General features: G+C 31.8%; 2 protein-coding genes across 2 annotated transcripts; both read left to right on the top strand.

The window, feature by feature from the left end:
• The first annotated feature begins 1,675 nt into the window (after window positions 1-1,675).
• On the top strand, window positions 1,676-11,802 carry LOC127709904 (protein draper-like). The gene is made up of 7 exons (XM_052215930.1): window positions 1,676-1,706; window positions 2,083-2,220; window positions 3,014-3,151; window positions 5,706-5,846; window positions 8,727-8,864; window positions 9,103-9,173; window positions 11,779-11,802. Exons 1-7 carry the CDS (start codon window positions 1,676-1,678, stop codon window positions 11,800-11,802), a joined length of 681 nt encoding a protein of 226 aa, XP_052071890.1.
• Window positions 11,803-11,816: 14 nt separating this feature from the next.
• Window positions 11,817-26,767, top strand: LOC127709138 (receptor-type tyrosine-protein phosphatase gamma-like). The gene is made up of 11 exons (XM_052214884.1): window positions 11,817-12,080; window positions 14,083-14,119; window positions 14,579-14,676; window positions 16,057-16,202; window positions 17,174-17,313; window positions 21,351-21,424; window positions 22,741-22,866; window positions 24,057-24,170; window positions 25,136-25,290; window positions 25,907-26,042; window positions 26,696-26,767. Exons 1-11 carry the CDS (start codon window positions 11,817-11,819, stop codon window positions 26,765-26,767), a joined length of 1,362 nt encoding a protein of 453 aa, XP_052070844.1.
• The last annotated feature ends 856 nt before the right edge of the window (window positions 26,768-27,623 follow it).

Here is a 27,623-nt window from a genome sequence, read left to right as displayed (position 1 = left end):
CATATGTCTTCTCGATAATATTTCTTGCACGATCCTATATACCAGAGCTTTCACGATCTAACCGCAATACTTGACCACCGCTAGGTAATCTTTCACGATCATTTTTCTAGATATACCGAATGACACCCGTGTAATCGAGTACTCGCTCGGGAATATCTTCAAAACGGAAACACAACAATACGTTCTTTACATTCTGTGGTTTGTTGTTTAACGGAAGAAAACCATGTACATAAATAAGAAATTACACACCATGATTAATAGCTCATTACCTACAAGTACTAATTAATGTAAACAAAACAATGATCTTATCAATATAATTTAATGAACACCTATTTAAAAAATTATAACAAGGAAAACTTATTTCAAGAATAGTATTTGATAAACGTTAAGAAAACACGTAAAGATTAGATGTTTAACTATTCATCACTGAAAGTCACCAGAGGTTGCAACGAGTTTATTTTATTTGGAAACATTTTCTTGTGAATTATTATTTGGGACAGTTGGTTTTGTAACTTTGTAACTAACAGTCTTGCAGAAGAAAAAAAATGGTCTGACGGTACCGATGTGACGGAATGACTAAGACATGTTCAGTTTACAGTGTTAGCCTAAGTATAACCCAAGAAGGCATTTTAAAGGACAGTTTAAGCACAAGCATTCGAAACAAAATATATTTTAATTACTAATTTGATTAATCAGTGATGCCTCTTTAATTAACCAAAAAGAGGTTCTCAAGAAGAAGATCAATTTCATATAAAGAAGACAGTTATATTTATAAATGGACACCGATCAGTCGAGTATCGTTTTGGTAGTCAATACTCGGTACTACGGAGCGATACTCGAATAATCGAGTACTCGTTGACATCACTAGTTGATATACAGGGACGATAATGTTGTCTCACAACCCATGAACCCAGAAAACGGGAAGAGATTATGGCATTCTCTGTTTCACGAGGCATCGTTTTTAAGGTCTTCATTCACATGCACATACCCGCCGCGTATTACTACAGCACATTAATAAAGCCCATGTGGTTCAAACAAAAATGAGTACATGCATACTACCATGTCAAATAGCTTAATTCTAACAAAAAATAGATTTGTTTAACAATTTATTTGGAAAAGAAAGATATTGACTGAAATCATAAGGCATTACATTCAGTGTAGTTGAGAAACCTTACTCCAGATAAACATGATAAAGCTTTCCAAACAGTTGTGTACCTGTCAATATTGTACTTCTATATTCGTTTTGTGGTCATTTCAACTACATTTTATTAATAAGTCAACCTTCGATTAATGACGGATTTGCTCTTTGTGAATTTATAAAAATCTAAATCATGTTCTAAGCAATATTTACGTATCATATAACTGGCTCTAATGAATTGAATATTATGCATACATGTTGTATCAACTATCAACAATACTCTTGATAGTACTGTGAATTACATGTAGACAATTCGAGAATAAATCAGCAATTAATATTTATCAACATTTATAAAATTTCTATACAGTGTCTTCACCATATAATAACAGTAACTATTCAGTATATTGTTCAAACAAGAGTGACTCCTGGAATAACGGAATAGAAATATACAACGGTGAACGTCCGACGGAAGATATCTACGTAACTGCTGTCTGCAGATATATCATTTATGTACCACCAATAATAAAAGGAACTTCAATGGTAGATTTGTGTGAAATAGAAATTGGTGGTAAGTGCACAAATTCATCATTTTATCACAGAAAAGATGTATCGGTTGCTCTACGCTCCAATTGTTTGAAACAAAATTTAGAAAGTCAGTTTCAAAATATATTGAAGCTATACTATAAAGAATTATATGAAAAGAACAAACTAAAACAATGTACAATGTCAATTTAACAATGTTAAATGAAATAGCATAACTTAACTTTTATCAATTTTCAAAACCTATCATCAATATACAATACAAAACCTGCATTTGCAATGTAAACATTTGGTTTAGAGATGCAAATCAATAGTACTGGTTTTCCTGACTAAAATAGTATTGTTTCTTAAAAGTCTTTTAACTACTTCAGTCTTTTAAAAAAAAATGTTGTTTCTTACTACAGGTTGTCCTGTTGGAAAATACGGAGTAAACTGTAAAATGAACTGTTCAGCAAACTGTATATCAAAATCATGCGATTTGGATAACGGAAACTGTACATATGGGTGTACTGATGGTTGGGTCAATGAAAGGTGCAACGAAAGTAAGCTAATGTATAGAGTTAAAAAATAGAGATAGTTGTGCATTTGTGTTAGTAGCTCTAAAAAAAACCATTGTCTGTCTGTCTGTCGGTCGGTCGGTCGGTCGGTATGTATGTATGTATGTACGTATGTACGTACGTACGAACGTACGTCTGTATTTCTGTCTGTCTGTCTGTCTGTCTGTCTGTCTGTCTGTCTGTCTGTATGTCTGTCTGTATGTATGTATGTATGTATGTATGAATGGATGGATGGATGGATGGATGGATGGATGGATGGATGGATGGATGGATAGATGGATGAATGTATGGATTGATGTATGTATGTATGGATGGATGAATGGATGGATGGATGGATGGATGGATGGATGGATGTTATGTATGTATGTATGTATGTATGTATGTATGTATGTATGTATGTATGTATGTATGTATGTACGTACGTACGTACGTACGTACGTACGTACGTCTGTCTGTCTGTCTGTCTGTCTGTCTGTCTGTCTGTATGTATGTATGTATGTATGTAGGTAGGTATGTATGTATGTATGAATGGATGGATGAATGGATGGATGGATGGATGGATTGATAGATGGATGAATGTATAGATTGATGTATGTATGTATGGATGGATGGATGGATGGATGTAATGTATGTATGTATGTATGTATGTATGTATGTATGTATGTATGTATGTATGCGCAAAAACACAGTTTGCTTAATAAGAACGCCTATTTTAAGCTACATTTTACGGAATTTTGTAGTTCGTAAAATGGTAATCATTCCTGAATTTTGTTTTTAGCCTGTAGTGAAGGTTTGTTCGGAAAACAATGTTTGCACAAATGTTCACCTAACTGTTATATGACGTTTTGTGATCATGTGACAGGAAAATGCAATGGAGGATGTAACAAAGGATGGACTGATTATAACTGCTCAGAAGGTAAAAAAATATATTTGTCTAGTTTATAATAATATTATATTGATGACAGCCTGCAGAATATTTGCCTCCTTGTATCTCAGAAAATAGACGACATTTATAGAAGTTATAGGGGAGGGTTGAGATCGCACAAAACATGTTTAACCTCGCTGCATGTTGAGCCTGTTTCAAGTCAGGCGCTTCTGGCCTTTGTTAGTCTTGTATGGTTTTTTTTTAATTTTAAGTTCATTTATTTGTTTCGGAGTTTAGTGTGACGTTCATTTTTACTGAACTAGTACAATTTGTGTTTAAGGGCCAGCTGCAGTCCGCCTTTTGGTGCGGGATTTTCTCGCTGTGTTGAACACCCATTGGTGGCCTTCGGCTGTTTTCTGTTCTTTGGTCGGGTTGTTATCTCTTTGACACATTCCTCATTTCCATTCTCAATTTTCTTTTATTTATCTTTACAACTTTGCATATTGATGTAGTGTTGGATATATGAATTATTCAATGATGAAAATTCTCATTTTGAGCAAAGACAGAATTTGGAACCAAAATTTTATAGCGAGTCATATATGTATATATTGTGCACAGCGCACTCGTGATGAAAAATACATATCACATATTTTGAATATAAATAAACCTTGTCTTATAAGTGATATTTATTAATATCAATTATATCGATATTTATAAGTGAATAAAATAAATGAACTGATGTCTAGATATGTTTTTTTTTAAAATTCAAATTCAATACACAATATACAATACAAAACCTGCATTTGTAATGTAAAAAAGTAAAATCACAAAAATACTGAACTCCGAGGAAAATTCAAAACGGAAAGTCCCTAATCAAATGGCAAAATCAAATGATAAAACACATCAAACGAATGGACACCAACTGTCATATTCCTGACTTGGTACAGGCATTTTCAAATGTAGAAAATGGTGGATTGAATCTGGTTCTATAGCGCTAAACCTATCACTTGTATGACAGTCGCATCAAATTCCATTATATTTACAACGATGCGTGAACAAAACAGACATAATAGGTAACATTGTCAAAATATGGGTACAAGAATCATCACTGTGTCACAATCTCAAAACAAACAAACATTTCACAAAGAAGCACAAAAAGCATCTATCAAATTTAACATCCACATTCATTGCTTACTTGTATATGTACTTTAAATCAACCCATAAAAGATTGAAATATTTAAAGTCCTGTGACTGCATTCACATCCACTCTTAGTGTAGAGTCGCGTGTTTGACGCCAGAAAATGTAAACGTCACACAGGAAGAAATATAAAATAATTTTGTTGTTCAAAGTATTTTCAAAATTATAATTTCACATGGGAAATGGTGGTATACAGGGTTAAACAATCAAAAGGAAATGTATAGCCCTAATGGGTTGATTGGGATAAAAAAAGACGTGGGCACTTGCTCTTCTTACTCCTGTAATCAATATTCAAAGAGTAACTTCCGTTTTCCTGTATTGGACAAATACGCAGCCACGTCCAATCAGAATGAGGACGTTCGCTCCGCTGTTTCACGTATAAGTACGAAGACTGCCATAATATCTGCGAAATAATGGAATTTAGCAACATTTTAATGGATATTTTGATTGTTGCAGAGCTTAATTTGTTTCCACATCTAACATGTCTAAGGATCATCCTTTATAAGTAAGAGTTTACATAACTTTGAACTGTTCTGACAAAGAAAGATTGTATTCCCTAGGAATAGATCACTAAGCTGTTTTTGGAATTTTTTTTCGAATTTGTACATGTTGTAGGTCCTAAATCATCTTCAACTTCGTACTTACGTAGGTCTATTTACGTTTTGGATTCGAGCGTCGCGGATGAATCTTTTGCAGACAAAAGGCTGGTCTGGCGTACAAAATTTACAATATAATCAATCTATTTTTGTTATGAACATAAATTCATAACATGTTAGTCCTCCTCCTCCACCTCCTCCTCATCATCATATAGTTTCTATTTCTTGTTCAAATATTCATTACAATTTTAGAATGCAATCCTGGATATTTTGGAAGAAATTGTATTCAGACTTGTGAAGGGTGCATATCTGAGCTATGTGACCGTTTTTATGGCACCTGTAATGTAACAGACAAATGTAAACCAGGTTATAAACACGATCCAAACTGTAGTCAGTGTATGTATTTGAAAAAAACGAATTTTGTTTTGAGACTTGATCAAGAACATGTCTGTGAAGCTTTATATCAATATTTTTTTTTTAATTTATATGTATCAATATCAAATAATTTATCGTCGACGAAATAATCGCACGCTGATTTGAAAGATGCAGTTTGATACATAATTCAAAAGCTCTTGAATTCAGTAACCTCTTGTAAAATTAAAATCTGCCGATGTCTGGTTTTTGTCTAGAAGTAATAATAATAATAACATTTTTTAAACTTTCTCTTTACATGTTAATATGAATGCAGTTTGTTTACTCGGAATTGAAGAATTGACCAATTTTACATCATAACTTTTCTGTTAATACAACACAATACGTTTAAGAATGTAATTGTGTTTTTTTTCGTTGCCAAATTTCAATATATTTTTAGCATGTGATAACAGTTACTATGGTTATAACTGTACAGAAAAATGTAATTGTCTTTCTGAATCTGAACCTTGTGACAAATCTACTGGAATGTGTCCAGACGGGAAATGTAACAAAGGATGGTCGGGAAATTCTTGTAATGAAGGTTTGTAAAGGAAAGTAATATCTATATATATATATATAAGTGCCTATAAATAGCAGCACATGACATACAAATCTATGGGAGTGTGGATTAATCAGTACAGAGATTAATTCAATTACACAAATAAAATTATAGATTGCCTAACAATGTAATTTTAACACACTATTTAGTATGTAAATATAAGAATGTTTAAAATATTTACAAAATGATGAAAATAAACGCAATATTTCGCTAGACTAACTAGCTTTATCAAGCGTGCATCTATCCAGGTGAAATCGGATGTAGATGATAAGAAACTTTTGCAGCTCAATGTATATGTTGCACTTGAATTTAGCTGCCTTGAAAATAATACATAATTTGGATGAAGTTCAAGATTTTTACAAAATTGGTAGTTGAAGTTAGCAACGTCCATTGGCCAATATTACAGGATAAAAAGGACGATGCTGTGTACTAAATTATTCTTTATCTTTCCTGTATCTTTTCTCATCTTTTTCGTTAAGACCACCAGGTTCTAAAGTGTGGAGTTGGTGGATCCAAAAAATTTCTCTTCTCCTTCTCGCCGTGGTGTCCCACTCGGTGTTGACTTCTATGATTTGGAAGGTAACATTATCAAAAGCATGTTTCGTTGAACGAAGATGTCTTGTGAGAGGACAGTTTTTGTTGGTTTTGTACCATGAACGATGGTTATTGAGCCGAATATTAAATTTGTCCATTGTTTCTCCCACATACTGAATGCCACATGTTTCACATGTTAATATATAAATTGAGTTATCCGTTTTACAGTTGGAATTTGAGTAGATGGTATAATTTTGTTTAGTAACGGAGCTGATGAAAGAACTGCTAACAAATTTAATATTCGGCTCAATAACCATCGTTCATGGTACAAAACCACGAAAACTGTCATCTCACAAGACATCTTCGTTCAACGAAACATGCTTTTGATAATGTTACCTTCCAAATCATAGAAGTCAACACCGAGTGGGACACCACGGCGAGAAGGAGAAGAGAAATTTTTTGGATCCACCAACTCCACACTTTAGAACCTGGTGGTCTTAACGAAAAAGATGAGAAAAGATACAGGAAAGATAAAGAATAATTTAGTACACAGCATCGTCCTTTTTATCCTGTAATATTGGCCAATGGACGTTGCTAACTTCAACTACCAATTTTGTAAAAATCTTGAACTTCATCCAAATTATGTATTATTTTCAAGGCAGCTAAATTCAAGTGCAACATATACATTGAGCTGCAAAAGTTTCTTATCATCTACATCCGATTTCACCTGGATAGATGCACGCTTGATAAAGCTAGTTAGTCTAGCGAAATATTGCGTTTATTTTCATCATTTTGTAAATATTTTAAACATTCTTATATTTACATACTAAATAGTGTGTTAAAATTACATTGTTAGGCAATCTATATATATATATATATATATATAAATATATTAATGAAGATAAAAATAGAAAACGAGTTAAACATTGTCAATTGTTTACCAGCTTTCATCCATCTGAAGGGACTTTTCAAAACTAAGACGTTGTTGTTGGTAACATTTGTCGTTATCGTTGTTGAGGTAGTTTTATGACGTTATGTAATTGTCGACGTTTTGCTTTTTGTAACGTCGGCTTAAAATGTTAATAAAATATTCTTCCATCTTTTTCCGGAATGCATCACCTGTTCAATTGCAATTATAGACAGGTAATATTTTAAATTTTCCTTCTCCACATCGATCCAAGTGTTCACTTAATGGAATGTTCCAATATTGTGGATGTTTCATTTGTTCATTTTGTATATACGTAGCCGTTCGCAAAGATTGTTTCCGATATGTCCTATATATATTGTTTGGCAATTCACACAATAAATCAAATAATAATAAGTTATGCAATTAATCACATTGGATGACTTGCATATCATATTTGAATCTATATACATGTAGAAGGTTTTTCCCATTTAGGAAACATTTCAAATTGCCGGTCTCTAAATAATTGTATCCTTTTGAGCAGATACCACATCTAGTACCCCAACACTATTTTACTGAATATTTATCCTGAATTGAGTCGAATTTGGTTCGTGTCAAGTGTTTTTGCTAGGTTACCGGCGATTGGATATTAAGTTTTCCTTTTGAGCTAGTTGTTTCATTATCTCGCTTAAGTGTAGAAACGGGATATTTGATCGCATGAAACTAAATACGTTCGGTAATTTAAGGTCGTTTGTGCATACGAGTGGAATCGTTTTATTTTCCGTTGTGTTGTTTTTCCATCGGGGTTCTAAGTTCTGTACTGACACAGGTTTTGCCTTTTTTATGCCATCATCAATTAATGGTGTTGGGTTTCACTGTTAAGTCAGGTATATTTGATATATAAGCTTTCATCTATTACTTCGAATTCTCGATCATCAATTTAAGCATTTAGATTTGAACTTTATGCGAAAGCTAATAGATATTATTTTGCCAAACATCATTTGCTTAGACATAATGTTTAGTGAATAGACATTGAACATTTTACACAATACTTATACATCATAAATATATCATAAATATATTAAAAGAAAGAAGCTTTAATTGCAACGTATCGTCTTCGTTTCCTTAAAAGGTCTTTAATTATGAAACAAAGGGCACGATAACTACGGGAAGCATAATGACGAGGTCCATAACTTTATATTTGAAATTTGTATCAGTGAACATTCAACCACATAAACAGTAATGGTAGAAAATGAAATGACAAAACTAACTAATAAATATACGGGGAATTCGGACAGATGTTTGTGTTTAGTTTTCAATACTTTTGTATTTCAGAACGACTTTTTTTAATACTTTAGATTATATGTATTGTTCACTTTTAAGTTAAATTAAAGCCATATACCGTTTTTTTCTTTCTATTGTAGAATGTAGCGAAGGATATTATGGGGTTAATTGTTTTGGTTATTGTAACAACTGCTTAAACACGTCCTGTGAAATATATGAGGGGAATTGTACTTATGGTTGTAGTTTTGAATTTAGTGGTTCTCAGTGCAAGAAAGCAGGTAATTTTAGGAGTTTTGTTTTTAAAATTGATATAACATAGATGGTAGAAAGAAGAAGGATTTATAAACAGCAAATTTGTAAACAGCACTGTAAACAAACTATAAAAAAACTTAATATACATGTATTGCTGTACCAGTTTCAGAAAAAATTAATACCTGGAATCAGTATCATTTTATATATTTGAGTTCGATAAAGATGATGGATGCATTATAATCAATAATTTATATTCCATTTTAGACTTTCAGTCTTTAGAAGCACGAGGACTTGTTACAGCCATCATAGGAGGCGTTTGTGCTGCAGTATTTGTCGTAATTCTTGCAATTATTCTGTGTATCGTTTACAGGTACTCAATTGTTTCTGTTTTTCCAAAGAGAATTATCATTCTTCTGATTTAAAGGGCTTATAGATTGTCATAAACAATAAATTTCCCCATAGGCGACAATGATAGCCTTTTTCGAGATCCAGACTTTAGAAAGTTGATTTTTTTAACAAAACCTTGCTAGAATTAAAGAAAAGTTATTCGGAAAGTAATTTTTGGTCCAAAAAATAGGTTCGCGTTGCTTTTCTAAACGTAAATTGTACTTAACTCCCTTGCCTATCAATTTTGCACTTAAAAACACGTGTCTCATCCTAGCCTTGAAAAGACATCTCAGTTCCGTTAGGACTAAGGCAAATAATTTATTTTACCTTTGGTATAATGCAGAGTTCACGAAGTCTCTTATAATAAAAAAATAACGGGCGCACATATCGACCAATCAGGATTAGCCATGCTTTTAATTCTGATTACCATGTCATTTTCATAAAATGGCTGCGCCCATAAAATCTAATGGTTTATTGTAACCTTTATAACTTAATATTTAATTAGAATTTACAGCAATATTGGAGTATAGAATTATTCCTTTTGGTGTAACCCAAAACTCATATTTGTAGTGTTATCTGGACCTTTTTCCAATTCCCATCTCTTGTTTCTTACATAGAAATATTGGAAAACGGTCTATCCAGATTAATATCAAACATGTTTTATAAAACAAAATAACAGACATATAGTTAAATACGCCAATGTGCGTTTTGTCTATATAAGACTCATCTGTTGCGACCAAATCAATGTACATTTAAGGCGCACTGAAATTTCACATTTCAAATAATAAAAAGATTGGCTAGCAGGAACTCTTAATGGTTCGGATGATTTTAACATTTAATAAACATACCATTTATACAAAAATACTACATTATTGATATTTCATGTCAATACAAGAGTATATATGTAAGACTTTAAAATGCGATGATACTCTAAAGTGCAATGGTCACGCTAAAATGCGATGGTCTACGCTAAAGTGCGATGGTGTCAAACGCTTAAGTGCGATGGTTGTTTTTTACGTGCACTTATATGACACGCTAAAGTGCAATGGTATAACACGCTCAACTCCGATGGCGTAACGGAAATGGGGATAAGGGAATGTTTTATTGTTTTTTTTGCTAAGTTCCTATTAATAGTAGTTTTTCGTTTATTTTTTTGTTAACAAATCATGTCGTTGTCTTTCTCTTTTGAAATGCTTTACACAGGTCATTATGTGGCCCTATATAACTTGCTATGCGGCGTGGGCCAAGAATCCACTTTGTACGCCGTACGGTTATTAGCGGCAAACACCAACGACATTTTATACCACATCTGGTAGCTACTATATATCTTATGAACCTGTTTCAAGTCAGGAACCTGTAATTCAGTGGTAGTTGCTTGTTGCTGTATATGTTTTTCGTTTATTGTTTTGTATATAAATCGGGCCGTTAATTTTCTCGTTTGAATTGTATTACACTGTTCGCTATAAAGCGCCTTTGTAAACACAAATTAGTCAAATCGAGTTAACCTCTTCCAGCACAAACGGTTTGTAATGTCACAATGCTGTTAAACGTTTCCAACTTCCTTACTTTCGCGGAAAAACGCACTTTAACGTATTGATGCATCGGACTTAAGCCTGTTCCAGTGAATAGCACAGACCAACGCACTTTAGCGTACAATACCATCGCACTTAAACGTAGACCATCGCACTTTAGCGTACATTACCATCGCACTTAAGCGTAGACCATCGCACTTTAGCCTCCCCATCGTCCTACATATATTCAACATGTTCAATGCAATCACATTTTTTTCGTGTATTTCAGAAGGTTCTGCAGATCACAAAAGCAAAGAAATCATTCATACATCGACGAAAGTAAGTATGTGATCAAATATTGTGTACATAAAGTTTATACTTTGTGTGTATTTTTGCGGGTTGGTTTACAATAATTGGTTTTTGAATGTTTTTTTCTAAGGATGCAAAAAACCCAAATAAATGCTTTGTCGGTTGAAGCACTTTTTCAAATGAATAAAAACTGGCCAAAAAATAAACGGTACAAATTTTACTGAACCAGATGTGCATTTTGGAAAAAAAAGCCAATTTGGTGATACTGGAGGCCAAATTATTGGAAAATCCAAATTTATTCTCCAGAATTGAAGGGCTAAAAAAACAAAAAGATCAAAAGTATAGCCAAAGCCGGGCAATAAATAAGAGCTACAGGTGAAAAAAAACCAAATAACTAGATGGTATAAAAATGCTAAATGACAAAAAAGCATGAGCAGTTCGAACCCGTCACATACAAGGCATGAAGCTGTCGTGTTCTACATTACAAGTAGAACAATTTGAAAATATTCATGCATAAGGTAAGCTTTTGCATAGATATAATAAAAGGACGACCTCTAAAACAAGACAAAGACGCTAGCAGAATAACAGTACCATGCCAAAATATTAACTAACAAAATAGTGTTAAAAAGGTAATTATAATAAAACGTTTTTAAACATGTATTGATGATGGTCTGTTTTCAAACTGTCTCTAATTTTCCCCTTAGTTATAGATATAATTAATTTTCAATTTCAGATAACAAGATTAGTTCATCTTTAACTAATCAATGTGTAATGTATGAAAATGTGACAGGCAACTTTACAAGTTCAGAAAATATACGACTATCATTTACAGAAAAGCACGATAGAAAAATCAATATATGTGAAATAAGTTCCTATGATTTACCAGATACAGAGGAAGATGAAGAGGAGAACGTGAATGTATATGGTAATGTGATATCGGATGATGATATATGTCAGTTCAAAATTCGAATTGAGGACCTGGCGAATGTGATAATTGAAAAACGTCACAACAAAGGATTTGAAAAGGAATATATGGTTTGTAAAACACATACTATTTAAATCTATTCACGACTATGCATTGCGCAGTATATAAATAATCAATTTGTCAAAATAGTGTTTATCTTCCAAATATATATATTCTGTTTAAAAAATGCTTCATATGTTAAGAGAAACTAACTTTATTTATTTTAAGTAATTTTTCTACTGTAAATATTTGGCTCAAATTTTCCAAACATTTGGTTTTTAATGCTCTTTAACTTCGTATTTGATTTTGCTGTCTCGCCGTTTTGGATTCTAGTGTCATTGAGTAGTCTTATATAGACACGCGCGTCCAACATACCAAATATAAAGCCTGGTACCTTCCTGAAATTATTAGTCCTTAAAACGGTTGATCCTATGAAATAACTGTTACATTTATTACATGTACATAAGGTGATGTTTCTTTATTATCAATGAGACATGCATCTGCAAGATATCAAAAGTATTTTAATACAAATCTAAAGAAAAAAAAATTGTTACAGGTAGTTGACTTATTATTTATTATAGCAGTAAAGCATGCTTAACTAACAATCAAAACAAGCGATATTGTACAAAACAGAAAACTAAAAACTAGCAACACAAATTCTTTTCAATGAGGACATCGAATTTTCACACCTACACAGACCTCCCCTTTTCAGAAGGGATGTAACTGAAGTCGAAGGTTGTCCAGGTAGTCATATTTTTAAACCAACTTTGTCTTTCTTGTCTATTGTTCTTTGAAAGTTAGGTTAAGTAGTATGTATCTTTAGAATATGATGATATTGTGATATTGCAAAAGAAAAGCGTTTAGGGTAAAGATCTATGACTATTTAATACGTCAAACGATGAATTAAATGTTTTACAGATGTTCCCGAAAGGTCTTATTCATGCTCATAATGAAGGATCAAAAGAAGAGAATAAGACTAAAAATAGATTTCTGACTACATGGCCATGTAAGAGATAAAAATACTTCAATGTATATATATATATAGCGTAAGAAGTAAAATAACAATAATATCGAACTCCAAGAAAAATTCAAAACGGAATGTCCCTTATCAAACATGTCAAATGGCAAAATCGAAAGCTCAAACACATCAAACGAATGGAAAACAACTGTCATATTCCTGACTTGGTACAGGCATTTCCTCATGCAGAAAATGTGGATTGAACCTGGTTTTATAGCAAGCTAAACCTCTCACTTGTATGACAGTCGCATAAAGTTCCTTTATATTGACAACAATGTGTGAGGTGCATGTTCCTATTAACAGTAATCTAAATATTGTGCACAAAACAAATTTAACAAACATTAGTGATATCAGTTGTGATACTTTGGGAAAATGAAGATATACTGAGAAAGTTTTAACATTGAACACACCAATTTAATGAATCTCATGGACTAATTTCATAAATTTGTTGATGAATTATTTTGTTACCGTGAAAGACAGTTAAATCAAGACAAGCAACAGATAAAACATGTAATTATACTACAAAATAAATGAGTATCAACACCACAGAAAACCATATTTCCTTTACAGATGATCACTCCAGAGTGGTGTTGAAAGGAGACACACAATATGATTACATAAATGCAAATTACATCGATGTAAGTTCTTATTGTTATTTGAATGCATTTGTATTATCTATAAACACAATATTTGTTTTTTTAAACGCAGAATTATGTTATGGAATGTAGAAAAGGAAATTGTACATATATGTATATAACCAACTACTAAAATTTTTAATCAGTTATGACATCTATACAGTCATTTAACCCTTGTGTTGACCATTATTTATAGTTTGGATGAACTATATTCATGATATTAGAGACAACAGATCGTAAATGCTGAAATAACTTAATTATCAACGATATATGAGGATCATATATATTTTGTCTTTCAATATAAATTTCGATGCTGATCATTTACTTCGATATGTATACCCCTATTAATTCGTTTTGAAAGGTTGTATAGTATGCTATTGTATAACATCAGTAAATTTATTTAATATTGTTTAATTACAGAGCTATCATAAAGAAAAGGCATACATAGCTACACAAGGTTTGTTTATACTATCAGAGAATATCCAAACTGTTGTCGTATTTTGGTTTTAAACTAATTATTCCTGATCTTTCAGCATTTATACAAATGGATTATTAGTACGTATGGGTTTTATTTGACAACATCGTATTATATGGTTGCAGAGTTAAAACAACAAATTTTGTCAATTTCATTGGTGAATATAAAGCAAAAAAGTCTCCATAAAACAGTATTGCGTCAACCGTATCATCTTCATAAAAATACCGTAAAAGAGACATCTAAGTTGCAAATAATTTGATTAACATCATATATTCGCGCGCGTTATTGCTATTTTTTAAATCACGCGCTTTTGTTATAACGTATGATCAAGTAAATACATTTGAAAAGAAAGTAATGAATTGCATGCAATGTCGTGCAACGTAAACTGCCATTTGTAAACATTAAGAGACACATTCCCATATTATGTTTTGTGGACTTCAGGTCCAAAGAGAAGTACTGTGAGAGATTTTTGGCATATGGTTTGGCAGGAGAACGTCTTCAAAATAGTGATGGTCACTCAACTGCAGGAAAATAGAAAAGTATTTGATATTATTCAAATAATGTTAAATATTGAAGAAAAAACGTACATTCATAGGACTAAAAACGACATTTGCTGTATTGTTTGTTTAAAATCAGTTCTTTTATACTGTACGACGGATAAAACATATTTGAAAAAAAAAACCCATTATTATCAATGCGATATAGTATTGTGTAAGCATTTTTTATAAGATACAATGTAAGTTGCCCTTCCAGAATCAAACTGCATGTGTAAGCATTGCAAACCGCTCGATATGCCGATTGCAATTACCATTGTTACAAACAGCGTCAACATTTTTAAAAGCAATCAAAGCAAGTGTTATGATCCGTAAATGAGTTGTGTAATAGTTCCACCATACGTTTGAATTTTTTGTTGTTTTTTTTTGGTATCGGCTGTTTATAAAAATTAAAACGATGTCCAGAGTTTCTACGACTAGGACATCTATATCAATCTTTATGTGTTGCTTTTAACACATTTTGTAATAGTTTAGTTATATAACTATTACGATGCCAAAACAAAACTGTTTAATGACTTGTTAAACAGCAAGGTCAATTTTAAAAACGTTAAACATAATAATGTTAAACATGCTGTACAGTTTTTAAGACACTCGTCTTTGTCGGTAGCCAAAAACATGAAATTCTTTTCTTAATATAAATGGTTTTAATTTTTTGGGGTGGCGGCTGTCTAACCAACGTTTATATATCTTTTTTGTTTGAGTTATTTGTTTAATCTATATTTAGAACAAAAGAAATAATTATTCAATAATATATAACTGTACCGTTGTAGAAAAAATGTGACCAGTATTGGCCACAGACAACCAACAACCCGTTAATAGTAGACTGCTATACCTTGACCATGCAAGTAGAAAAAGAACGCTCCGAATATGTTTACAGGCTGATTAAAGTTGGACACAAAATGGTAATTAGCATCTTAATGTTGATTAGTTTCCTTAAAACAATGTCACTTTAAACTGATGACAACACTGATGATACAAACAACGTTGCTTATACAGACGGTTATTGTCTAAAATAATAATCTTAAACACACGTATATTTAACGCAACAACTAACTTACGTTATAATCAGAGGGAATATAAAATAGAGGATCTGAGAATCAGTATTTAAACAAAAATATATGAAATTTATAAACAACTGTTTTAATGACCAAGTTTGGTAATGAATCCCGACATTTTGGCTAAAACAAGACATCAATCAGCACTCTCGTCATGTTAAAGTAAAAGGTCTACAGAGTTTATTGTCGCTCGAAATTCAATGAGAATATTTTAAACGACGTCTTGTTTTGAAAAAAAACCAACTAATATATCTATTCAATTATTTTATGGTATTTATTTTTTTTTAATCATAGTATTGATTTTTTGCAGGCAAAGGAACAACGAAAGGTTCACCATTATCATTTTACTCAATGGCCTGATCACGGTGTTCCAGACAGTATAAAGCTGGTGAATTTCTATAGGGCAGTCAAAAATAATACCAGTGACCAGCATGGACCACTTTTGGTACATTGCAGGTATATTTGTTTCGTCAAGAATGACTTTATACAACTTCAATACAAGTGTGAGGTTAAGCCAGTTATTAAAATAAAACTAGGTTTAAACCACCATTTTCCTCGGAAAATTCCTGTACCAAGTCAGGTATATGACGGTTGTTTTTCATTCCATACATTGATTGATATAGTCATTCTTGTCAGGTTAAATGGACTTCTGCATTTTTAAAATTTAACTTGCAGTTCGGTATTTTTTGTTAAATCGATTTTTATAATAGTATGGAAATTGGTCATGCATAACATTTGCAAATCCTATTTTCAATACATAAAGACGTCGTTAATCGTACACCATGTTTTGGAAGGCTAATAAATATGTATGATAAATGTATCAAAATTAGTAAATTAAAAAACTGACAGAAAAAAAAACTGATAAGAATTTCTGACAATCGTTAATAGTATAGTTTTGTTAGACAATAACATGTCATAAGATCCATGAAAAATTAAATAGATTGAAAGGTCGGGGCCTTTTATGCGGTATGGGCTTTTCTCATGTTAAAGGTCGTACGGTTGCCTATAATTGCTAACATCAGATTCATTAAAATTTTGGTATAGTTGTCTCATTAGCTATCACACCACATCTCCTTATCGTTATATTGATGCCAAAGGATCATTCTAAAAAGATTCTAAAATGCGTCAAATAACCTTAAAGAACATGTGATGTAATTGTATAACGATACTAATAGGAGACGCTCTGTTGGTATTTCCATTGAATCATGGCTGGAATGTGATTTTTGAAAGACCGTCTTCTATTCTACACCACTTTAGCAGTTAACACGGCCTTTTGTGGAAGAGCATTATATTTATCTTCAAATGAAAACCAAAGTCAGCCGTGAGGTAGGTAATATCTTATACTCTGAGTCGATCTTATGTTTTAGCGACAGTCTTTATTTATTAAATCAACATTATCAATAGTTTTTAACATCTTTTTATTTTAGTGCTGGCATCGGCAGAACGGGAACATTTATTGCTATTGATTCTTTATACGAGCATGGAAAATCAGTTGGTTATGTCAATATCTTTGAATATGTGAAGATTATGCGGAGGGACAGACTGAACATGATTCAAACATTTGTAAGTATAAGATACTATATAAGTTAACAATCAAAATGCAGCTCCTTTTTTCGTATTTATTTTTGCTATTGTGTAGTTGTTAATTGGTTAATTACTTTGTTGAAAAACTTCTACATAACAATAATGATCTTGTTTGTCTCTCTTACAAATTGCAATCATGAAATCAGTTATGGTATTTGTGTTCGCAGTACTTTTGTGGGTGTCTTTGAAAAAGAGTGGTGCTTTAAAAACTCCGAGAACAAGTGATCAATGGTCGAGATACTACAAAATATAGTCAAATAATGAACAAAATATGTTTTTGAATCCTTTTGATATAAAAAAAATCATACAAAGGATAAACATTTTGGAAATGATACATTTTGTTATTTACGTGAACAACAGCTCAGTTAACGACCCATTCGTTCGAACACGTCAACAACAGCTCAGTTATGGGTCGTTCGAACACGTCATCCAACGTTCATAGTTGTGGACAACGATAAATTGACAACGATAAATTGCTGTTATATCTCATATGCTAGATTTGTAAAGGTAAAAACATATCTACTTTACATAGAATCATTCATGCAACGATTATCCTTGTCCAGAAGTAAAAGGTACGGTCATCTATCTCAATAGCATCTATTCAATATTACCATGACAGTAAGCACAACAGGAACATTTGAAAACTATGATCACAACCTCGACCTGCATTAAATGTATACATTATTGATGAATAATACACGTTATTTGACCATGTTGACCTTCTAGTTTTTTTTATAATCGTAATATTTTCCAGAACTTAGCATTGTCCAAATCACAAGGGAAAATAAATCCGAAATGCAACAAGAGAATATTTGAATACAAATTTATATCTTTATATCCAAATTTGTCCAAATCGTTTTTATGCCCCACCTACGATAGTAGTAGGGGCATTATGTTTTCTGGTCTGTCCGTCCATCCGTCTGTGTCGCTTCAGGTTAAATTTTTTGGTCAAGGTAGTTTTTGATGAAGTTGAAGTCCAATCAACTTGAAACTTAGTACACAGGTTTCCTATGATATGATCTTTCTAATTGTAATGCCAAATTAGAGTTTTTACCCCAATTTCACGGTCCACTGAACATAGAAAATGATAGTGCGAGTGGGGCATCCGTGTACTATGGACACATTCTTCATATTCAAGATTTCGTCATTGATGTATGAACGGTTTTTATTTTTTTGTATTGATGTGCACTAATTTTAAAGAACTATTTGTTATATAATCTATTTGGTATATCTTTCCTTTATGGATTCAGGTCGGAGGTAATTGTAAATTAAATAATCGAATTGTCCGATGTAAACATCCAATTTAAAATTAAACTTCACTGCATTTACAATATTTGTTTATCACTATATATATAGCTACACGACGTTTAAAATATTTTTATCAAAGATAATGCATAATACTTATAGTTCAATACTTGTAGGAACAATATGAGGCTGTGTTTGAAGCATTGCAAGAATTGTTCATCGTGCCAGACACATCTATTCCCGTGAAAGATTTCTGTAAATATGTTGAGGAACAGGAAAATAAGACAATTCCACAAAACCAAAAGGTGTACAGATTAGAGTTTCAGGTACTGAAAATATTCTCATGCAGTCAATCACCCAAAAATATAAGTCACCGATCATAAAGAAGAGCATTTCGAGTTTCGTCAGTAAATTCAGTGTTTTATTTCATAATGGTGTTCGTTATTTTGGTTGTAATAACATATATTTTTCATGTTTGGGAAAGTACCATTTTAAAGGAGATGCGGAGTATACAACTTCCGTAACAATCATAAAATATCAATATATAATGAGAAAAGAAACAATTAAAAAATTCACACATTTTGCTCATGTTACACAAATTAACTCAATCTTCGAAAATTTTATGATCATTTTCAATCTAACGCCCAATAAGGTTTAGTTTTCACTAATACAGAAATGCACAGAAAACTAAATATTGAAAACCCTTTTTTTATTCTAAATTCCATGTGTTTTCCTTTCCGTTCAACTTGAATTCAATTTTCATCAAGTCTATATTGTCCTTCGAAAAACCATAAAATCATTTTGTCACAGGTTATATAAAACAAATTGATTGAAAAAAAAACGTAATCGGGCAAAATGGTCTCATGGAGAGGACCAATCAGGACTCAGGATTCAAGTAGGAGATTCATATACAGATAGCTAGAGCCTACAATTATATTTTTTAACAAATTAAAGTCTTTATATGTTGCTCTCTGAAACATTAGAAACTTCAATACAAATTCTTGAGTACAAAATTATGGTATTTTATAAACAAAAAATATTTCTGAAAGTTTCATTGAAAATATTTGATTTAAGATAACGTTAATTAAAAAAAAAAACGAAACGTACAATAGAACTAAACAAGGAACGAAAAATTACAAAATACCAAACTCCAAGTAATCGAAAAGGGGAAAGACCGTAAAAGGTGACAAATAAACTCGAATTATCTATACAATCCTCTTAATCAAACAAGGCAATATAAAGGTTAAAACAAGACAACAGTAGAAATAAAGGTGAATTGTCCTCATTTTCAACGAAGGTTTGTAAAATATAGTGATGTGTATGGTAAGTAGTAGTGATAATGTATTGCAAAATCTTAATTCTGTGTAAGTGATTATAACGACTAAGATGCCCTACGACACAAGCAACTGTCAGATACTCTTAACAAATCATGAGGTTGAAATATATAGTTATAGCAGCTAACAGATAATCTGTTATATATGCATATTTAACATGTTTAAGCTTAAGAACTATTTTGTGTGCATATTTATGTTTCACATATGATATCTGTTTATATTAAAACATGTAAATGATGCAGCATACTAATTCTTTGTTAATAGAGGTTGCAAAGTCTTCGTCTGTCACACTCTACTGACAAATATACATCTGCAAGATTAAAGGAGAACATTTCGAAGAATGCAGTAAAAGATATCTTACCAAGTGAGTGAATGGTATATTCATTATTTCATTTTGTATAATGAATACGTGTATATTTGTATGTTTCTTACGTAAAAAGAAACCACAACTATTCAGTCAAGTAAGATGCAATTGAGTTTAAAAAAGATAAATATGCAATTTACACAGGTAGCACGAAAGAATTCGACACGAAAGCTAGGAAATTATTACGCATTTAAATTTTAAGTTAATAAAACATCAATACACATATTTTACTAGCTTGACGCTACGTTGTTAGTAAACGAAATCACATGTTATACTTGTTAATCTATAAGTTCAAAAGTTATAACAACAAAGTGTTTTGGTGGTACGAGTAATTCACATTCTTATTTGGACGGTTTTAATTTGTTATACATGTATATGCTATATTACAAAAAGCAAATAATACGGTGCGATTGCAGTACTTGTTACGATTAATGTACTTTAACTGCTGTTATTATAACTTTTGACAAACGAAGGAAAACATAAAGGTCGCGACCAGAATTTGATTAGCCGACTTTACCAATGCCTTTTAAATTTGGTACAGTTGCTGTTATTTTACATTTACGACTAGCAGTAATAAATTGAGAAACATTTACCATTCCATCCCTGTTTAAAAATTGTATTATTTAAGTTGGTCCACATCAGGAATTGAATGACATTAGGTCGCTCGGTCGCAAGGAACGAGCTGTTAACCAATCTATTAGTCAAGAACATGATTATTTCTTAAGTGCTGAGTATTTAATATAAGTACACGGTGTTCTGACTGTCAAAGGATGATTACTTTGCATATGAGTATTTGTGAAAGACTTTTCGCCCATTTTATTGTTGATATAAAAACGATACCAATTGAATTTAAAAGACTTCAATAACGACATTTAAAGCCGCCTCATCTGGAAAAACGACATATAATGTAGACGGAATGTCTTGTTGAGACAAAAAATCAAGAATATTAGTCAAGCTATGTTATTATGTGGCGTTATGTTTCAACGAAAAAGCATTTCAATAAATTGAAGTAAAATCGTAAATTGTTTAGGCATTTATTTGTTTCCGTATAATTTTTGTTTTTTTTTTGCATTGTAGATGATAACTACAGGCCATGCCTGATGTCTGTTGGAAAGCACAAAAACGATTACATAAATGCAGTAATAATACCAGTAAGTGCATGAGGATTAGTATGTACTTATCTTGAAATATTTGTTTTGGCCAAAAAACAATGCAAGTTCCGTTTTAATGGTTTATTCGAAGGATGAGTAGTGTGACTCATTAGATGACCACTTTCTCTCTTTTCGATCTCTAATCATGAAGAAATTGTTATGCCCCGGCAACTCAAAGTTGGGGGGTATATTGTTTTACCCCTGTCCGTCCGTCTTTCCGTCTGTCCTACCGTCCGTCTCATTATGGGTAAATAGTTATTCCAGATAACTCCTCCTACAGTTTGAATGCTAGGAAGTTTTCACTTTGCTGGCTGTTTGTACATATATTGAAGGTGTGCATGTGGTCAGGGTTTTGATTTTGATTAATATAAATTTTGCTCTTTTAGGAGATAGTTAAACTTTGTCAGTTTTTGGCGTGTTTACTTGCATAAGAGGTGAATAGCGTTTCCAGATAACTACTCGTCCATTTGATTGCTAGGAAGTTTTATTTTTGCTGGCTGTTTGTGCATATATTCAAGATGTGCATGTGGTCAGGGTTTTTTTTTTATAAGTAGTTGCTCTATTGGAAGATAGTTGAACTATGTCATTTTGTGGAGTATTTACTTGCATAAGAGGTGCATGTGGATCCAGATAACTCCTCCTACATTTTGAACGCTAGGAAGTTTTTACTTTGCTGGCTGTTTGTACATATGGAAGGTGCGCACTAGGTCAGGGTTTTGGTTTTTATTGATATTTACTCTTTTTGGAGATAGTTGCACTTTGTCATTTTTGGAGTAAATACTTGAATTAGAGGTGCATAACGTTTCCGGATAACTCCTCCTACAGTGAACCAGTGAACCATTGAACTTTGTGCTCCCATGCTCAACTTAGTGTGTTTTAAAATAACACTTTGCATTTGCGGGGGCATCATATGTGTTTCCCAGTTACAATAATATCTCAAAGAAAGTCCAACATTGACTTTGTTATAATACAGTTATACTTCAGAGTGAAGTGCGGAGGCATCACTTTGTCTAGTTCTCATTGTAAATTAACGTTTTTTCCGTAGTGTTGTTTTTCTTTAATATATAAAAAATTTGTTATAAACTTTACAAAAAATATTGCAAAAACCTTTTTAAGTAAAACATTGTTTTCAAATACGTTGTTGAGCGTCTTCCTTTAACATGTTTAAAATAAATAGTGTATATACAGACAATGTTTTGTAGCATATAAACGCTTAAATTCTTTTTTGGAAAATCATTTGACATTGCATCAATTACGGCCATATTATTTCCGTCAAGCATATATTAGTACAAATACAGCAATCTTATTTTTTTTAGGGATACTCATCACATGGACGCTTTTTGGTAACCCAATGTCCATTAAAAGAAACTGTGGTTGATTTCTGGACAATGGTGTATGATCATGACTCCAGTATTGTTGTTTTATTAGATTCACCAAATGAAGTGAGCCAATTATAAACTATCTTTATTGTTTTTAGATTAAGTGCCAAAAAAAAAAAAACCAAAATGTTAATGGCATGAAAGTTAACATATGATTAATATTTAATCTGGTTATATTTACATTTAAAATATAATCGGCAGGAGTATTCGAAAAGTTATAAACATTTCAATTGGTCTGAATTCTATTTACGATAAGAATTTCTGAATTTTCTGAAAATATCTCATGATCGAAGGATAAATGTATCAAATAACGTGAAATGAGATAATGTCGCTAATACATGCGCTCGTCTACATACCATAACTGACACACAAAGCGTTTCAGTATTCTAAATAAACTTGGAACATTTTGACGAACATATTTTTCATCACGTTAAACAACTGTATCATATATTGTCCAAAAATGCATGCAAACAAAGAATATCCACATGGTAAATTTATGTCATTATTAAGTCTATGTGGTTTAAGAATATCAGAAACATTTATGTTTAGGCTAAAACAGCTTAAAATGTTTTGTCATTTGGAGGAATTGGTGTTGGAAACAAATATTTGATGAAGCGCATTTTCAACGTTTTCAATATTCAAGAGAGAATCTAGACTTATTTTTAAAATACGATGAACACTACTTGTGTTAAATGACTTATATTTACCTCTATATTTCTCTGATTTGTGTCGTTGACATTCTTGCATTAATTACGTATGGCAAATTCTGCATTTAGTGTATACAGAAATTGTATGGAATTAAGTTTGTTTCAACTCCATATAGCTGAACAGATTATTTTCCAAGTTTTTCAGAACAAACGATAAAATGAAGTATAATACACGTTTAATTTTACTAATTGCTTCATTGACAAAGAAAACTATTGTGCATGTAATATATTATCAATGCATTAACTAATATGTATATATGTATGTATTGTTGAATGTACTCATTTAAAAGTTCCATAGTTGAACCATCATTTAAAAGTTCCACAGTTGAACTATCATTTAAAAGTTCCACAGTTGAACCACGTTAAGCAATACAGAAAAATTTAACTCACACAAATGAGAAAACTAAGTATAAAAAAACACTGTAAGTATACAATTCTTGCTGATATGAAGTAAAACGAAAATAAAACAATATCACCTTATTGCGTCTGAGGCGCTTTTCAAAGAAACAAATTAATAATTTGGTTTATTTTTTTTTTTAATTTAAGGATGCTCCGTTGTGGTTTGGAAAAAACAAAACACTGGAGTTTGAAAATTATAACATAGACCTTGATATTGACAATACATCGGAAGGAGTTCAGCTTTCCCTGGTTCATCGAGGGGTAAGAAAATGAGAAAAATTTCGAATAATAGTAGAATTGTTTCATTTGGAATATCTAGGACACATGTGATAAGATTGCTGAAATTTACTGAATAATGTATCCTATATATACAGGCATAAGACGTAGATATTGCATATTTTAAGCAATATACACGTAATTGCAATAATTACAATTTTGTCCAAACAAAAAAGTAAGGGAAACGTGCATCTCTTGTGTATGAGGTGTGAAGTTTCAGTTTTGTAAAGAGTGTGCAGTGCATGTTCGGCTTTCACAATTATACCATAACACTTTCAAGTTTTATAAATGAAAATTTTCAATCGTTGATATGTTATTTCACACATATTGATTTGTTTTGCGTACATGAAGATACAGTTTAAATTCCTAGATTCACGTTTTACTGAATACATGTATTTAGCGCATTTATTGTAATTTACTTAGCAAACAACCACTTCTCATAACAGACATTCTGACACAGCCAGATGTACTAGGCAATTGAGGAAAAACAGCTGTTACTTTTATAGTACCTTTTTAATTACGTACGCATGCAGTATTTTTACCAAACATTATTTCCTTGATACAAAGTAATTATTCGGCTGAGACAATATATTGACTGCTGAATATAAAAATAAGAAGATGTGGTATGATTGCCAATGAGACAACTCTCCACAAGAGACCAAATGACTCAGAAATTAACAACTATTGGTCACCGTACGGCCTTTAACAATTAGTAAAACCCATACCGCATCGTCAGCTATAAAATGCAAAACAATTTAACGGGAAAACTAACGGCCTGATTTATGTACAACATAATGAACAAAAAATGAATACCAGTATGATATAGAACAACAAAATACAACAACTAAATTACATATTGTCTTTAGTATTCAAACAATACTATCAACTCAACACCGTGGTCAAAATCGAATGAAAGCACATACAGTTAACATTACTTTTGTATTTTTAAGAATCAACCTGATAAAAGGTCGATATTTGTTTTCTCTGCAAAAAAATTTGAAATTGGCAGCACCTCACTACCTTCAACAACTAATATGAATGTACTATTGCAAAGAGTAAACGAGCAACGAAAACAGCGCACAGGTCCAGTGACTGTCGTATGCAGGTATTTTACAAACTAGACATTTTTTGTTTGTTTGGCAATATAAAGCAGAATTCCGAAAAAGCAATTAATACTTCAAGTTCTTAAATAAAGTACACATGCATTTGTTTTAAAATATCTAATCATAACCATTAACCAATGTCCATTCATTAATGCAGCCTAAAACTGAGACAATTATTTCGTTCTTTATAAAATTGAAAAAATATCGAAATTATGCTGAATATCGAAATACTTTTAAGCAATTGTCCAGGTTTGTTGAAAAAGCAATAATATCCCTTTTGATTTGAAAGAATATGACTAGCTTTTTGTATCATTTTTGGTATCATTTTAAATATAATGATGGAAGAAAATAAAAAAAAAGGATATTATTTATGTTTTCACATTAGAAATGTAAAACACAACAGACAACCACGACGTGTCAGCTGATATGTATCTATGCACTTAAAAGAATTACACTGTTTCTTTTTCATCAAAATTAATTGCTTTCTATGTATTATGATTTGTGTCCAGATAAATTGTAAAGATTATTTTTGATTGCTTTCATGTAAGTTATATGCATTGCAAAGATGACAGCAGATAAACATGAGTTATGTATGTTTAATTAACATATATTTTCCAGAAATGGTGCAACAAAATGCGGATTGTTTGTTGCATTAAGTTTGCTTTTAGAGAAAATGAAGATAGATGATCAAGTCGACGTGTTTCAAGTTATAAGAACAATACAAACTCGGCTACCAGAATTCTTATCAAATTTTGTAAGTTTTTTTTCTTTAAGGACATTGGTCAAGATAGAAAACATAAATATCACAGAAGCCGTCGGAATCATATTTTTGATTTCTTATACAACTGTCAGAGCAATACAAAAGTGCGAAAAAAATCAAGATCATACAAACTCACATCAAACATACATCACTTTTCAAGTTCAAAAGTCTGTTTTAAGTACAAAAGACATGTTATGTTTCTCGATTATAGTTCCTAGCTATAAACATGTATTCATTGAGTTCTAGATCTAATAAGTTCTAAGTCAGGAACCTGATGTTCAGTGGTTGTCGGTTGTTGATGTGGTTCATTAGTGTTTCTCGTTTCTCGTTTATTATATAGATTAGACGGTTGGTTTTCCTATTTGAATGGTTTTACACTAGTCATTTTTGGGGCCCTTTATAGCTTGCTGTTCGGTGTGAGTCAATGCTCCGTGTTGAAGGCCGTACTTTGACCTATAATGGTTTACTTTTACTAATTGTGACTTGGATGGAGAGTTGTCTCATTGGCACTCATACCACATCTTCTTATATCTATGTAAAATTATATAATTATTCGACAACATGAAATCTTAATCAAACAAGTCTATAAAGCATTCATACACATGATCAACGTAAGATGGGGATTTTTTTTCTTTTTTTCTTTTTAGGATCAGTACGAATATTGCTATAAATGTATCAAAGACTTTCTAGAAAGAGATTCGGTGTATGCTAATCTTTAGGGAAAGAGGACAATACATTTGTCTGTTTGAGTAAGCAAGGGATTTCTTTCAACGTACATTTTGTTATTAAATATAAAAAATAACCTTGTATGGACTTTAATACAATGCTCAATTATTATGCTACAATATAATTTATATAATGAATATATTTATATATGATTATTATGATTATTTATACAAATGACTGGTCCAGTCGGCAACAAAATTAATGTATTAGAAAAATAATTTGTGTATGTATCTCTTTAGATATATTTAGTATTTTGATGAATGTCATAAAAAAATAAACAAAATTAAAGCTACTAAGGAATAAATGTTCTACCCAATGAAATATGATCGTCCGCTTGGTATGTCTGTCTTCAAATAAACAATATTTACTCTTGTGTTGGGATGCTATAACACCAATTAACAACTAGAATTATGTGTCTTATTCAAAAATGACATATTAAAAAGGAGATGCAGACAATGTATTGTTACAACTGTTGGTGGATGTTGGCTTGCAAAGTATGTTGAACCGATCGATATTGATGAATCAACTCAATGTTTAGAATAAATACTATTTTTATACGCCCGTCAAAATTTTGACGGGACGTATTATGGTATACAAATGTCGTCTGTCCGTGTGTCCGTCTGTCTGTCCGGCGTAAACATGTCGCACCGTAACTTGAGAACGACTTATCCGAATTTCATGAAACTTAATATAGTTGTTTCTTATGATAGTCAAACGATCTGTATACTTTTTGGTGAAAATAAGATTAAAACTTTTTGAGTTACAGGACTTAGTAAATAAAACAGGTGTGTGTTTTTTTTTCACATGTCGCGCCGTATCTCAAAAACAATTTATGATTATTGGTAAAAA

Source organism: Mytilus californianus, unplaced genomic scaffold, assembly GCF_021869535.1.
Source record: "Mytilus californianus isolate M0D057914Y unplaced genomic scaffold, xbMytCali1.0.p SCAF_1, whole genome shotgun sequence".
NCBI classification, from domain to species: Eukaryota; Metazoa; Mollusca; class Bivalvia; order Mytilida; family Mytilidae; genus Mytilus; species Mytilus californianus.
Note: the sequence above shows the minus strand (reverse complement) of the source record. Positions and strands in the feature narration are given on the sequence as shown.